General features: G+C 43.3%; 1 protein-coding gene and 1 long non-coding RNA gene across 4 annotated transcripts in view; one reads left to right on the forward strand and one right to left on the reverse strand.

The window, feature by feature from the left end:
* LOC109263897 (uncharacterized) overlaps positions 1 to 9795 on the forward strand; it is a 31811-nt gene extending 22016 nt beyond the window's left edge. For both annotated transcript variants that reach the window (XR_008420151.1, XR_002078446.2), the window contains 3 exons: positions 7344 to 7485; positions 8060 to 8273; positions 8774 to 9795. This is a non-coding gene — a long non-coding RNA (uncharacterized LOC109263897). The remainder of the gene's footprint in view (positions 1 to 7343; positions 7486 to 8059; positions 8274 to 8773) is intronic.
* The window catches only part of CPVL (carboxypeptidase vitellogenic like), a 129407-nt gene continuing 122557 nt past the window's right edge, over positions 7360 to 14209 (reverse strand). For both annotated transcript variants that reach the window (XM_019443692.2, XM_019443691.2), the window contains one exon: positions 7360 to 7464. In XM_019443692.2, coding sequence (XP_019299237.2) covers positions 7360 to 7464 — 105 coding nt within the window. The remainder of the gene's footprint in view (positions 7465 to 14209) is intronic.

The raw sequence follows: 14209 nt of genomic DNA on the forward strand, positions 1-14209 counted from the left end.
GCATTGGGATAGTAGGAAAATTACCACCCTGTATTCCCACTACACGTCAAAATGTAGAGGCTGGCTTTAATCTTGCTACTGAGCTTTGACTTCTGCATGTGGTGGACATTTTTTGGCTCTTGGCTTCCCAGCATCCAGGCCCCCTATCTTCCAGTAACAACACCCTGGGTTGTTTTTTGGGGGGGGGCGTGTAATTGTCTACCCCCATTGAGTGTGGCCTTGGTGGTACTGACTTCGAGGTGGCCCGCTCTCCTTTGGCCTGGGAAGAGTTACCAGTAGTCCTCACTGCGTAGTATGAGGTTGGGGAGAGGAAGCTTTTACTTAATTTTTGCAATGAGCAATTTGAAAACTAAAGACTTAAGAAAAGTAATTCTGTTTGCCCCCAAGATCTGGCCAGATGCAATGAATTCTCCTGTTAAATCCATTTGAACAGCAACCACAGCCCTGGTCTCTCCTACTCAAATGCACAGGGCCCAGGGGAATACGCAGAGAGCACAGCATCACACTCCTCAAGTTGCCAAAAATCCCTTTAAAATGATTGAACAGATGTCTTTTCTTGGGGTCGAACGGATATCCATCACAAACGGCCTGCTTTCCATTCCAGGCTGGTCGTCTTAGGGGCAACAAAATCAATCACTCTCAGGTTTGTTTCCTGGATGTTTCTTAAACCTTTGGAATTATACTAGCAATAACCATTACAGGATGCAGGAAAACTAAACGCATCTGTGCAGGTCGCTGTATTTCATCCCAGGGTACAAACTTCCTGTGTGATGGTGGTGTGGAGGCAAGCCTCCCTCCACTGGGCATCCTTGCAGCAGGGGCTCAGCATGGAGTAGCTTCTGAGCTTAGAACCAGAAGATTAAATGGCATGAAGACCGACATAGCCATGGCTCATATAGCATCAGCAGTAAGAGGAGGCGGGGGGTGGGGTGGGGGTGGGGGGTGGGTCTTGTCAGAATGCACGAGAAGAAAGGAAGAGGACATTGGACTTTCCAAAATAAATCGGGGCTCAAGTCAAGTAGTCTGTCACGGGATCTGTGCTTGGTTTCTGGCCTTATCTGCCACGTTTCTGGTGGCAAGAGGAAAGATGATTTAAGCACTGCACATAAATAAATAATTATTTGTAATTTATTATTTATTAAAGCTCTTAGTACTTTTCAAAGAATTGTGATTCAAGTGTCCATGAATTCCTCGTGGGTGGAGCAGATACCGTATCTAAACGTTTCCAAGAATCTGGCTTACGCAACTTTCAAAATAAAGCGCATTTTTAATGAAGGCGCACACCGCTTGACCCCACATGGGTCACTGACACTTACCTGTCCCTATCATCAGGTGCGAAAGCACTTGGGGATCAGGAGGCAGCGTGTCTCCTCCGTGGAGAGATGATGGGGTCAGAGGAGAGACACCCGGGTTTGAACCTGGGCTGGCCCTGCCACGGGTTGTAGCAAGACGGCAAGTCTCTTTGTATCAATGAGGGGCCATGACCTCATCTGTCGAATGGGAAAACCATCTCCCTGGTGATATCTTGTGAATATCTGGTGCATTTTAAGGGCTTAGACAGGATAGCTGTTATTATTACCTCTGATTTCACAGAATTAGGTATGTCCAGCTAGAGCAAACCCCTCTTGTGCCATGTGGGAACAACTCCTCGGTGGTCAAGGCTGAGCCTTGCAGACCAGCCCGTGGGCTTCCTCAGAGGCAAGCCCTTTGCAGCAGAAATGACTTTCCGCCTCCTGACAATGGCAGTCCGAGGTCACATCAACTCACTCCCACCCCGCCCCTCAGCACAGGGCAGCAATAGCTTTCAGCAAGCCTTCCTGGCCCCAACCCCACTGCTTTCTGCACCGTGGGGGCGGGGAGGGCAGTGCTGAATCGGTTCCTAATTCCAGGCTCTGTAGAATTCCAACTCCCTCTGATCTCAGCCAACACATGGCCAGTCTCCCTCTTTTGCTTCCTCTAACCCCTCCTTCTGACGAATTTCTGGCACCCTCATCATCCCACTGTCAGGTTGTCCGGGAAACACCCCTGGGATTTTGCTGAGCAGATTTAGTCCATCGGGGCCTATCCCAGGGCTCTGCCTCCATAGCAAAATGAACCAGAGGGCAGTTCTTTCTGAGATTCTGGGGCCAGTTATACACACACACATACTATATATTTTATATGTATATAAGTTCTATAATGTGTATATAGTTTATATCATGTGTATATATATATATATATATACATACATCATAAGCAGAAAACTGTATAAAAATCCTAAGTCTTCCTCCCCCCCACCACCAACACCCCGTCCTTCCTTCATTACTGCTACTAGTCTCTTATTTATCTTCCCAGAGACACCAATCCTTTACAAAACTTGTTTCTTTCCCTCCCTTCCTCTTTCTCTTATTTGTTTATTTAATTTCCCTTCCTTTCTTATAAATGAAAGCATAGTGTACTGTTACATGCTTTGCTTTTTTAATTTAACAAAATAGGTATGGGGCGCCGGGGTGGCTCAGCACGCTAAGCGTCCGACTCTTGATTTTGGCTCAGGTCCTGATCTCACGGTTAGATTCCTGGGTTTGAGCTCCACCTTGGGGTCTGAGCTGATAGCGGAGCCGGCCTGGGATTCTCTCTTTTGCGCGCGTGCGCGCTCTCTCTCAAATACATAAACTTCCAAAAAAATCGGTACATAGTTTAACATACTTTGTTACATGTGGACTCTTTCTGTCCTCTCAAACAGTGCTCTTCCAAAGATACATAAGGATGTGTCACTCCATCATTTAAAAGTTGCTGAAGGTTGGGGCGCCTGGGTGGCTCAGTCGGTTAAGCGTCCAACTTCGGCTCAGGTCTCGATCTCGCAGTATGTGAGTTCGAGCCCCGAGACGGGCTCTGTGCTGACTGCTCAGAGCCTGGAGCCTGTTTCAGATTCTGTGTCTCCCTCTCTCTCTGACCCTCCCCTGTTCGTGCTCTGTCTCTCTCTGTCTCAAAAATAAATAAATGTTAAAAAAAAAAAGTTAAAAAAAAAGTTGCTGAAGGCATAGCAAAAAAATAATTATTCATTCATTTATAGTCATGCCATGACTGTAATGACATTTACTTTATAAAATAGTAATCAACATAGAAACGTTAAAATGATAAAGATGAAATTTTACATCCTTCATTTTTAAAAACCGTATTTGATTTTTAGTAGCACAGGTATTTTTACTTTCTAAAATATCACTGCTAATATATTTTTAAATAGATCAATGTGTTGAATATGCTTTGTCATATTTGAAAAATCTAGGGTCACCCTTTTGTGATACAGCAATTCAAAGTCTGGTTATATGTTCAGTTTACTTTGACACTTGGTTTCAAAGTCCATCAGAGCTGAAGGAGACACTTTACAAATGGAGACACATAGATCCAGATGCAAGAAATACCTCATTAGATAAACTTTATTAGCTCCCCAAACTCATTTTTCAATCCTACCTATCCTTTATTCAAAGATGTTTGTTGAAATTTTCTTTGATATAAGGTTTTTTTTTCCCTTGTAATGTGCCACACAAAGTAAATGGAAACATTTCCAAACATCTGTTTTCAAAACATTCTTGCCATAGTTTGACTTTCTTTTGAAAAGAAATGACTTTCTCTGGGCGCCTGGGTGGCTCAGTCGGTTGAGCGTCTGACTTCGGCTCTGGTCATGATCTCACAGTTCGTGGGTCAAAGCCCAACAACGGGCTCTGTGCTGACAGCTCAGAGCCTGGAGCCTGCTTCAGATTCTGTGTCTCCCTCTGTCTCTGCCCCTCCCCTGCTCATGCATGACCTCTCTCTCTCTTGCTGTCTCTGTCTCAAAAATAAATATTTAAAAAAATTAAAAAAAAAAAAAAGAAATGACTTTCTCAGTAATTGTTGATATGTCACTTCTACCATGAAAAGACAGATTGTATGTTTACTCTTTATTGATTTGTGTGTGTTGACCTTAAAAAAATACCTGCTAGACGACATACTAACAATAGCCACTTGCCATGACAGAAAATGACAGCTAGTCTATGACACTTGCCTGTTTGTCAAAGAAAGAATGCACAACTCGTTCCCGGGTCCTACAGCTCTTTAAATACACTGCCATGAGATGACCAGTAGGGTATGAGAGGCGTACCGGGCCATTCCCCATCGAATGGCAAAGCCCTATAAAGATCCCACGCTTTGAAGGCTTTGTTTTTATGAAATGAATCCCATGGATAGTATCATATCTGCATGGAACTTGTAATTGGCAATACACTGGACCCAGCACCACGAGAAGGTCCCTCACCTCTCCTCCCTATAGCGCCCTCTCTGTGTGGAAGTTGCTCGAAGTAATGGCAGCCATGTGGGACATCAGACCGTCTCATGTTTGGACCAAGAGGGGGCATCTTAATGGATTGTCTTGAATGTCCCACGGAGAGTGTGTACCCCACACAAAGGTTCTCTTACACAAAGGACTCTCTCCAAGTGAATTCAAAACCTTGTTTTCCTTTAGTCTCCGAACTACTCTTCTCTCCCTTCTTTTGAAGTAAAATACCTGCCAGATTTAGTCTCTGTAATACTGTACCCTCAGGGGAGTTGGCTCGGGTTGCTCTGGGAAGACCTGGCAGGTCGTCCCCCAGTACTCCCCACTATCCTATGCCTGGGGCAAGGGGACACTAAAAACGACTGCACCTACAACTTCTATTTATTGAGCTATTATTTTGTGTTGGTCCCTCTGCTGTTCTAGAAATGCTGTCGATTCTCTTTGTTCACTCTAGTTATCTTCTATAACATCTCCCCAGATACTGAATTAGTGAATTCTAAATCATTGATCCAGGGGGACATACAGGATGTGGCTCCTACTAGCCTCTGGTCACATTTCTGTCAACCAGTTAATCCACAACCTTGTTTTACGTGTGTTTCTGTTGAAAGAAACCTCATAAAATAGATATTCTTGCTTGATTAATATTGAACTCATGGCCAACAGCACTATAACTCATGATTGAATGAAGAATACCTAACAGACATACTTTCTCCACAAGGCACACCACAGCCTTCTTGCACCGAGGGAACACTACATGGTATTTCAGTACTGTGTGTAGGAACCCTTTTGAATGGCAAAAGCACGAACAAAAAGCAAAAAAGTGCAAAAAAAAAAAAAAAAAAAACAACAAGGAAAACAAAAAACACATGGCACTAAACAGACTACAAAAAGAACACCTGTTTGGCCGTAACTGAGAACATGCACGTTGGGCAACTCAAATTGTTCATCGCTTGGTACGTGTTCGTGAATGACCACAAAAGTGAGCAACTATTGGTTTTGGGGTTACAGATACATTTTAGTGAACAGGCCATACGAACGTGGCATCTATGAATAATGAAGATTCACTATATCATCTCATGGTACCCTTGTGAAACGGACACTAGTACAATGACGTGTGAACTGAAAGGAACCTCAGCAATCTCTTCGGGCTGCCTCCTTTGGGACTTGGCAAAGCGAGGACAGTGAGGTGACATACCCAGAAATGTCCACTGCCGGTGTGACACGCATGGCACTTTCCCAGCCACAGTTGGTACCCTCTCCACTGCATATTTTTGGGACCAAATGCAACAATGTAAATGGCAGGTGGGGCCACATGCAAAACTCTAGTTTATTCTCTGCAATAATTAAAATCTGTTTTTGATCAGAATGTTTGATTTGACGACTCCTCCTACATGGGCACAAGGAAATATACATATATATATATTTTTTTAATTTTTTTAATGTTTATTTCTGACAGAGAAACAGAGCATGAGTGGGGGAGGGGCAGAGAGAGAGACACACACACACACACACACACACACAGAATCCAAAGCAGGCTCCAGGCTCTGAGCTGTCAGCACAGAGCCTGACGCGGGGCTCAAACTCACAGACCTTGAGATCATGACCTGAGCTGAAGCCGGACGCTCAACTGACTGAGCCACCCAGGCGCCCCGGAAATATATCTATTAAAAAAAAAAAAGGAAGATCACGAACCTGAATGAAATCAGGCACAGAATGAGAAGTTGAAAAGACCCAAAATATTTGCAGCAAGAATAAGTTTTGACTTTTTAAATTCAGTTCTCCAGTGAGCCAATTCATAAATGGGTAATATGAGAGGGAAATGATGTTGAAAAAGCCAAACATGCTGTAGAAAATTAGAGATGAGAGCACATGATGCATAAATAGGAAAGATGTGCCAAGATGGGATATTTTAGCTGGAAAAGTACTAATGTGTGCATATTTATAAATGTATATATTTTGATGCCAGAGTATCTCAAATTTTTTTGAGATTCCAACAATTACACAAAATTAGTTCGTTCTCTATTTGGCTACAAGAAGCACAGAATTTAAAATCCAAATTGAAAACGGCTCATAACTAATGCCTGCAGCCTGCAGGCTGTTTGGTAAATGGGTACACTTGAACCAACAAACTAAAAACCCCCAAAAAGCAAAAAAAAAAAACAAAGAAAAGAAAAGACACAGATTCAGTGTGTCCTTTGAATATGATCCTCTACGTATTGCCAGTTGGTGCATTGTTACTTTTATATGCAAAATTTCTATTTCAAAGAATTCCAAGCTACCTTTCTTGCTAAGACTGTCCACATTCCAAAGTCTTGTCCACCACCATCATGATGGCACCCATTCCTTCGGAGTGATAATGAGATGCTCTTACCCAATACTACTTCTGAAATACTTCCAGGTACATACTATGACAAACTCTATTGTTACTTACAGAACAAAATGTTGTGACAACTTTACTCCCCTACTGCACTTTGCACGTACTCTTAGAAGGAATTTAAAATTCCTATTCAAGACCTCCGCCTTCCATTTATCTGTTTCCATCTGAAACAGTGTCTCCGAATCCATTCTTCCCATCCTTTCAGTTACAAGATACCATTCCTAATCACAGGTAGCATTTTCTTTAAAAAAATTTTTTTTGTTTATTTATTTTTGAGAGAGAGAGAGACAGAGACACAGCGTGAGCAGGGGGAGGGCAGAGAGAGACAGAGAGATACAGAATCTGAAGCAGACTCCAGGTTCTGAGCTGTCAGCACAGAGCCCGACGTGGGGCTCGAACTCACGAACCGCGAGATCATGACCTGAGCAGAGGTCGGACGCTTAACCGACCGAGCCACCCAGGCGCCCCCGCATAGCATTTTCTTACAGTTAATTTTGTAATGAGCCATCTCTCACCCAAAACAGAACCTTACTTGTTTCAAAGATAACTTTTATTGATGAGAAACATTTTAAAGCTATAAAAAGCTATAAAAAGGTACTTTTCTTATTTATACGACATTTTCAGGTTTGGAAGTTTTCTTCTCAAAGATTAAGTCCCCTGACCTTTTTTTGTTTTTAGGACAGCAGCTTATCCATCAATAAGGATCCCATCCTCTCTCAAAAACAAATCGATTGATCATGTCAAAAGATCTCAGCGGCTGGTCGTAGGGTAAAATGTGCCCTCCACCTCGAACAATTACCTTGGAGAAGAAAAGTAAAAGGTAAAAAAAAGTTAGAGAAATGGGTGTTCTACATGAAGGGAAAATTTTAGTTCAGATTAAAGTATTTTTAAAGCTTACATGAAATACGGAACATATTCTATCAATCCAGGCCTTTGGGGCATGCATTAATACAGGGGATATTTGGATTCTCCAAAAAATTAAAACGACAATAAATGGAAGTCTTTGACACCTGAAATGTTAAAAGGCCATCTTTTTGAGTAGCACAGAGTACTTCTTTTCCCCCCACCTTTTATTGTGAAAACTATTCAAACATACAGCACATCTGAAAGAATTTCATAGACTTACCACTTAGGTTCTCTCATTAACGCCCACGGAACTCATTGCCTCACTGTCCATCTATTAATCCATCTTATCTTTTTTGACACGTTTCAAAGTAAAATGCGGGCATCAGTACACTTCCCCCAGATTTTATGTAAAATTAACACACCCTGAAATGCACTTGTGTTTAATACGGACTCACTGAGTTTGGATGGCACGGTTACCTGTGTCACCTAACAAGATGTAGAACGCATTCTTTTTTTTTTTTTAATGTTTTTATTTATTTTTGAGACAGAGAGAGACAGAGCGTGAGCAGGGGAGGAGCAGAGAGACAGGGAGACACAGAATGTGAAGGAGGCTCCAGGCTCCGAGCTGTCAGCCCAGAGCCCGCCGCGGGGCTCGAACTCACGGACCGCGAGATCGTGACCTGAGCTGAAGTCGGACGCCCAACCGACGGAGCCACCCAGGCACCCCGATGTACAACACATTCTTAAACACCTATAGTTAAGGTGAATTCAGACCCTAGTGCTAGGTGCCATACTAATTTAAGAAAGGGGTGGGGGTACTGGTCTTTGTACTCAGAAAGACTGTAGGCTCAGCAGCAAGTGCCCCAAGTAGAGGACCAGGAGAGAACTTCATGATTCAGTACCAAAAGGGAAAGAACTGACAGTGGGTGTTGGCGGGCCTCCTGCATGGGGGAGTCATTGTAGCCTGAGATATTCTATGGTACATGTGGCAACCGGACAGCGGTCAGTAGTGGATGGAGTGAGGGATCACATTCATCGCGTTCTAGCTGCTAGGTCACAATCGGCAAGTAAGGACCACTTTGACAAGGCCCTTTGTAGCGTGTTTTACCTGTCTCAAGAAGGGAACGGAGGCAGAAAAAGAGTACAAATATATTTACGTAGTGCATTTATTATATTACAAATCCACCCCCAGCCCCCGGCATCTTACAACCTTGCCAGGCGGCCAGTGGGGTCAACATCAGTAGATGAGTTTTGCTTTGCAGCTCACAGCTAGCCAAGGTGTGCAGAGAGATGGTAGAGATCACCATTGACACCAGCCTCGGTGACGGAGTGATACGGAGCTCTTCGGAGGCTTGCCCAAGTCACACAATCGTAACTGAGAGAATAAGCTAGAACCTGGCTTCTGATGCAGACACCAGCGTTTTTATTCAAGTCGCAGTATTTGTACAATCATTCTTCACATTTGAGCCAAGCTTTACAGCTTAGTCACAGAACATTTCACCCATCTCTCAACAGCCCTCTGAGGCAGGTAAGGGAAGCAGACCGCCATTACAGACGTGAGCTAGGACTTAACCCTCACATGCGTTTGGAAACACCTGCCTCATGCAACACTCCATCAATGGCCGTTTGTCCCTTGCTGCAACGACAGTGGAGCCCATCTACCATTTGTGTTCAAGCTTGCATCTGGAAACCCAACATGTCTTGCTTCGTCACAGACTGAAAGTAAACATACGTGTGACATGAGTCCCTGTAGGTGACTCTGGAGGAAAACTTTTGCTGCCCCCACAATCCCAGGCTAGAATTCTCTCCTGTAGATTCCCATCCAAATCTCCAGCCTTGGCAGAAATCTGATGAGTGATTTTGTGCAACTTCAGCTCAGCTGAGGACACTTAAGAAAGTCATGCTTGTGACAAAACCCAGCTGCTGCTTCGACTGGAAATGAATTTGGCAGCAATGGTCCTGAACGGTGGTATGCTGAATCCAAGAGCGAAAAGGTCAGTCTGCCTCCAGGACCAGAGCTGCAGCTAATGGGGGGGAGCCTTTATGGCGTGGCTTGGAGTCAGTGTGCAGGAGCAAGACTTGAGGCACAGCAAGCTGTGTGACACTGGACAAGTAATTTACCTGCTCTGAGCCTCAGTTTCCTTAACTGTACAAGAGAGAAGAAAGTATTACCTCTTGGGATAGTTGGGAATTACATGAGAAATTAATGGAGTAATGTTCATGGAACACTTAGCACGGTGTCTGGACTGGGATGGAACTCAATAAATATTAGCCATTGTCATTATTTTTCCAATGGTCCTCCCCATTCAAAAGCCAGGATCAAAATGCTTGTATCAAACTACCCTAAAGCCTTGTATTCCTACATTAGCAGCAAGAAATCTGGGTTTGAGGGGGTTGTTGAAAACAGTGGCTCTCAAACGTGACTGTGCCCCGAGATGCTTGAGCTTCTTAAGACAGATTGCTGAGCCCCAACCCCTAGACTTTCCAGCTCTGAAGGTCCAGGGCAGGGCCTGACGCTTCTAACAATTCCAAGGTAATGTTGATGCCGTTGGTCCAAAGACTACTCTTTGAGAACCACTGTTTAGAAAACCTTTTTTCCATTCTGTGACAAACCGGGCAATTCTCTATTTATATCAATAGAGAACGCAAACAGAAATTAACACCTAGTCATGATCTCACCTTAGTGTATTTCTTCCTCATCATCTGCCCTCTTGGTATTTACACACACACACACACACGTGCATGCGCGCACACACACACACACACACACTTCCATGACCATGATAATCAAGTGGTGAAGAAGAGACTGGGTTGGGTGTTAACAATTCTTATTCTCAGTAACCTGCATGACCCCCCAGCCTGGGAGCAAATCACATCATAAACGGTGCCATGAAGATTGGAAGGAAAAACTCATTTAGGAACAAGGTCGTTTTCGCATGTCACAAAATTTTCAAAGTATATTCCCTAGCAGATTAATATACAGCATTTTACTGATGTTAACTTCAAAAATAAGTTTATGAGTGCCAGAAAAAAACCAAAAGATAAATTTTTGAGTGCCGAAAAAAATCACTCTGTTGTTTATAGCCAAGCTGCTCACCACTCACAAATCAAGGGCACAAACCACGCCACGGTTTTTAGAGGTGTGTAACAAAATGCGACAGGGCCATGATTCCATATTTAAATGTGACAAGATTAATCCCAAGGCTCCCTGGGTAGAATTGGTCTCAGCAACAGAAACTGTGTATGTTGGGTGTTTCCACACGAGAGCTGAAACCTCTAAACTCATGTATTCCAGATGTTCCAGGGGGTCACAAATGTGTCATGAATCTTAAAAGGGTTATGCAAACACTTTCAAGCTTCATTCCACTTTAATTTTTAGAGAAGGATATAATTCTCCCTGGAACCAGAAACACGGACCTGGCTGTAAAGGTTTCCCGGTTGTGCTTTTACAGGCGACAAGATATCGTGGGAAATTCACACTGGGCGTGTTGATGTGGGTGTATCAGGGGAGACTTCGTGGGAGCCTTGGAGGAGCAGGTATCTGGACAGACGATGCTGGCTGGGGTGGGGGAGGGACCACACCCAGAGGAAACTGCTCTTGCAAACACAGAGGAGTGCGAAAGTGCGCAGACACCCCACAGCCCACGAGCGGTTCCGCATATGAACTGTCAGCACAGAGCCCGACGCAGGGCTCGGGCTCACAAACCACAAGATCATGACCTGAGCTGAGGTCTGACACCCGACCAACTGAGCCACCCAGGCGCTCCACCCTTCTAACCATTTTTAAATGGACAGTAGCATTTATCGCATTCACAATGTTGTGCAACCGTCACCACTATCTTGTTGCAGAATGTTTTCATCACCCCAAAGGGAACCTGATTATCCATTAGCTATCTCTTCCCATTCTCCTCTCCCTGCCAGCCCCTGGCAATCACTAGGCTGCCTTCTGTCTCTATGGAGTTGCCTCTTCTGGACATGTCTTAAAGGGTTTTAAGCAGGGTAGTGAGTGATATGCTCAGATTTGCATTATAGAAAGATGACTTCTTGTGTATTGAGGGGGCTGATTTAGAAAGAAATGATACTGAGGCAGGGAGGCAAATTTGGAGACCAGCTGTCCAGGTGAGAGAGGATGTGGGCACACGGGAGAAATGGGGAGGAGGGGAAGGAGAAGAGGAATGTTGGGCTGGAACCAACAAAATCAGTGACTAATCAGACATAAAGGTAAACTGAAAGCATCCCCCAGCACATACATACATCGCCCCATTTCAGGCTTCTGTCCCAGCTTTGCAAAGGGAGATGCTATTAACCAAGAAAGAAGAAAAAGAGGTGAGTTTGGGAAGCAAGCAATGTGGGATAGATTTATAAATCTCTTTTTTCACTACAGGACGATGCAAACCTGGAAAAGAGTCTTGCTTGTTATGGTTTCTGATTTATACTAGAGTTGTTTTATTATTTTTACCTTATTTCATATTTACAAAATCTTAACCTTTTCATTTGCAGACCATAACCAGGAGCAGAAACAGAATAAATAGGCCCTGAAAGAAAAAAAATATACTAAAAACAAAAGGTACTTGGGAATGAGAATAAAAAAACAAGCCACAGCTTGTTATCAAAACCAACAACGATAACCCTTCCCCTAAAAAAAAGAAAAAAAAAAAAAAAGCAGAGGTCAAAGTTAAGAGCTGCTCCCAAAACACCCCGGGAAAACTTGAGATTTACCAGTGTACATGTCTAGTGTAGCAATGGATTATTGAACGCAACGGGGAAAGGTGCTTTAGCTGACCGAAATGTAGCCATCACAATGGAACACATCCTTGTATCCAATACATAGCTTTGATGCTATTGACAGTTCCCTAAGGGCCTCCTAGATATACCATCTCACTTAATCAGTTACAACAATATCATAATTTAGGATTTCCACTTAAAAAAATTTTTTTTAATGTTTATTTATTCTTGAGGTGGGAGGAAGGAGCAGAGAGAGAAGGAGACACAGAATCCAAAGCAGGATCCAGGCTCCAAGCTGTCAGCACAGAGCCCGACGCAGGGCTCAAACCCACAAGCCGTGAGATCATGACCTGAGCCAAAGTCAGATGCTTAACCGACTGAGCCACCCAGGCACCCCAAGATGTCCACTCTTGACCATGATGCAATAGCATGTGTCAAACCAACCCCACCCCACAAGAACACCAAAAGCCGAATTAAAAAGAAAAGAACGCTGGGGCGCCTGGGTGGCTCAGTCGGTTAAGTGTCCGACTTCGGCTCAGGTCATGATCTCACAGTTCGTGGATTCAAGCCCCGAGTCGGGCTCTGTGCTGACAGCTCAGAGCCTGGAGCCTGTCTTCAGATTCTGTGTCTCCCTCTCTGTCTCTGTCCCTCCCGTTGTTTCTCTCTCTCTTAAAAATAAATAAAACATTAAAAAAAAAAAAGCAAAAACGCTGTTTGAAAAGTATCAGAAAGCAACGAGGGCTTGAGAGGCCAAGACCATGGAGAAAAGAGAATCGCAGAGAAGTGAACCTAACATTTTGTGCTGCTTTTCTCTCTGAGAAACTCACCAATGCCTAAGCTTCTCTTGCCAAGAAGCCAAAAAAAAAAAAAAAAAAAAGTGACAGATAAAAGGATGAAAAGCGAAGCAAGGCTTAGGGTGTCTGGGAGACCAAAAACTAGAAAGAAAGAAAACCCCAAAGAAACAAAAGATGCGATTTGAAATTGCAGGCTTGTCATGGAGGTGAACATCACAGGCTTTCTGTTAGACCCATCAAAGACAAGGTTAGCCCTCCAAAACCTGAACTCTAGCACCCACTCACCATGTGAGCCCCTGACTGAAGCCAGATGATCCGCCCCTGTACTAACTGGCTTTCAGAAAAAAATTAAAGGCTTTTTTGAAGAAAGATAACATCATTTTTCATACATTTTGTCCAGCATTCAAGAAAACATAGTAGGCATGGCAAAAGATAAGATCAAAGGTCCAGAGACCAAGGGAAAAAGCAGACGACAGAAAGACCACAGGGATCCAGATACTGGAGTTATCAGGTATAGATTTTAAAACAACCATGACCAAATTATTTAAGAAGTTATGGAAAACACAGAGGAAAGAAAAAAAAAAAAGACATGAGATGACAAAATATTTAACTATGTTTAACTGGAGTCCTGGAATAAGAAGAGAAGGAAGGAACAGTACAAAAGAAATAGTAAAGTTTAGAGACCGTGAGTAAAAAAACTCTCCAAAATTGGCAAAAGTCAACAAGCCACAGCTTTGAGGAGCTCTATGAAACTACATGGGAAAAATCCAAAGAAAACTGACCACATCTGGGCACACAACGGTAAATTGTTAACACCAAAGACAGAGAGAAAATCTTAAAAGTTGCCAGAAAAAGAAATGGCACTTTCAATAACTTCAAAGAAACAAGAAAGCTGACTAGTTAAAGGAAACAATGGGAGCTAGAAGACTGTGAAATCCTATCTTTCAAGTTAGAAAAGAAAACAGCTACAACCTAGAATGTCCATGTAATGACCGCATACAGATATTTTCAAGGAAAGAAAAAACTGGAAAAAGGTCTTGCCGGCAGGTGTGTGAAGAAAGGTTTGAAGATTGTTCTTCAGACAGAAGGGTAATGGTCCCTAATGGAAACATGCAAACACGGAGGAGAATGAAAAGCAACTGAGAATCTACATGTGTACCTAAAAATAAATGAATGACA

This window comes from Panthera pardus, unplaced genomic scaffold, assembly GCF_024362965.1.
Source record: "Panthera pardus isolate Hobbes unplaced genomic scaffold, ASM2436296v1 HiC_scaffold_8, whole genome shotgun sequence".
Classification (NCBI taxonomy): domain Eukaryota; kingdom Metazoa; phylum Chordata; class Mammalia; order Carnivora; family Felidae; genus Panthera; species Panthera pardus.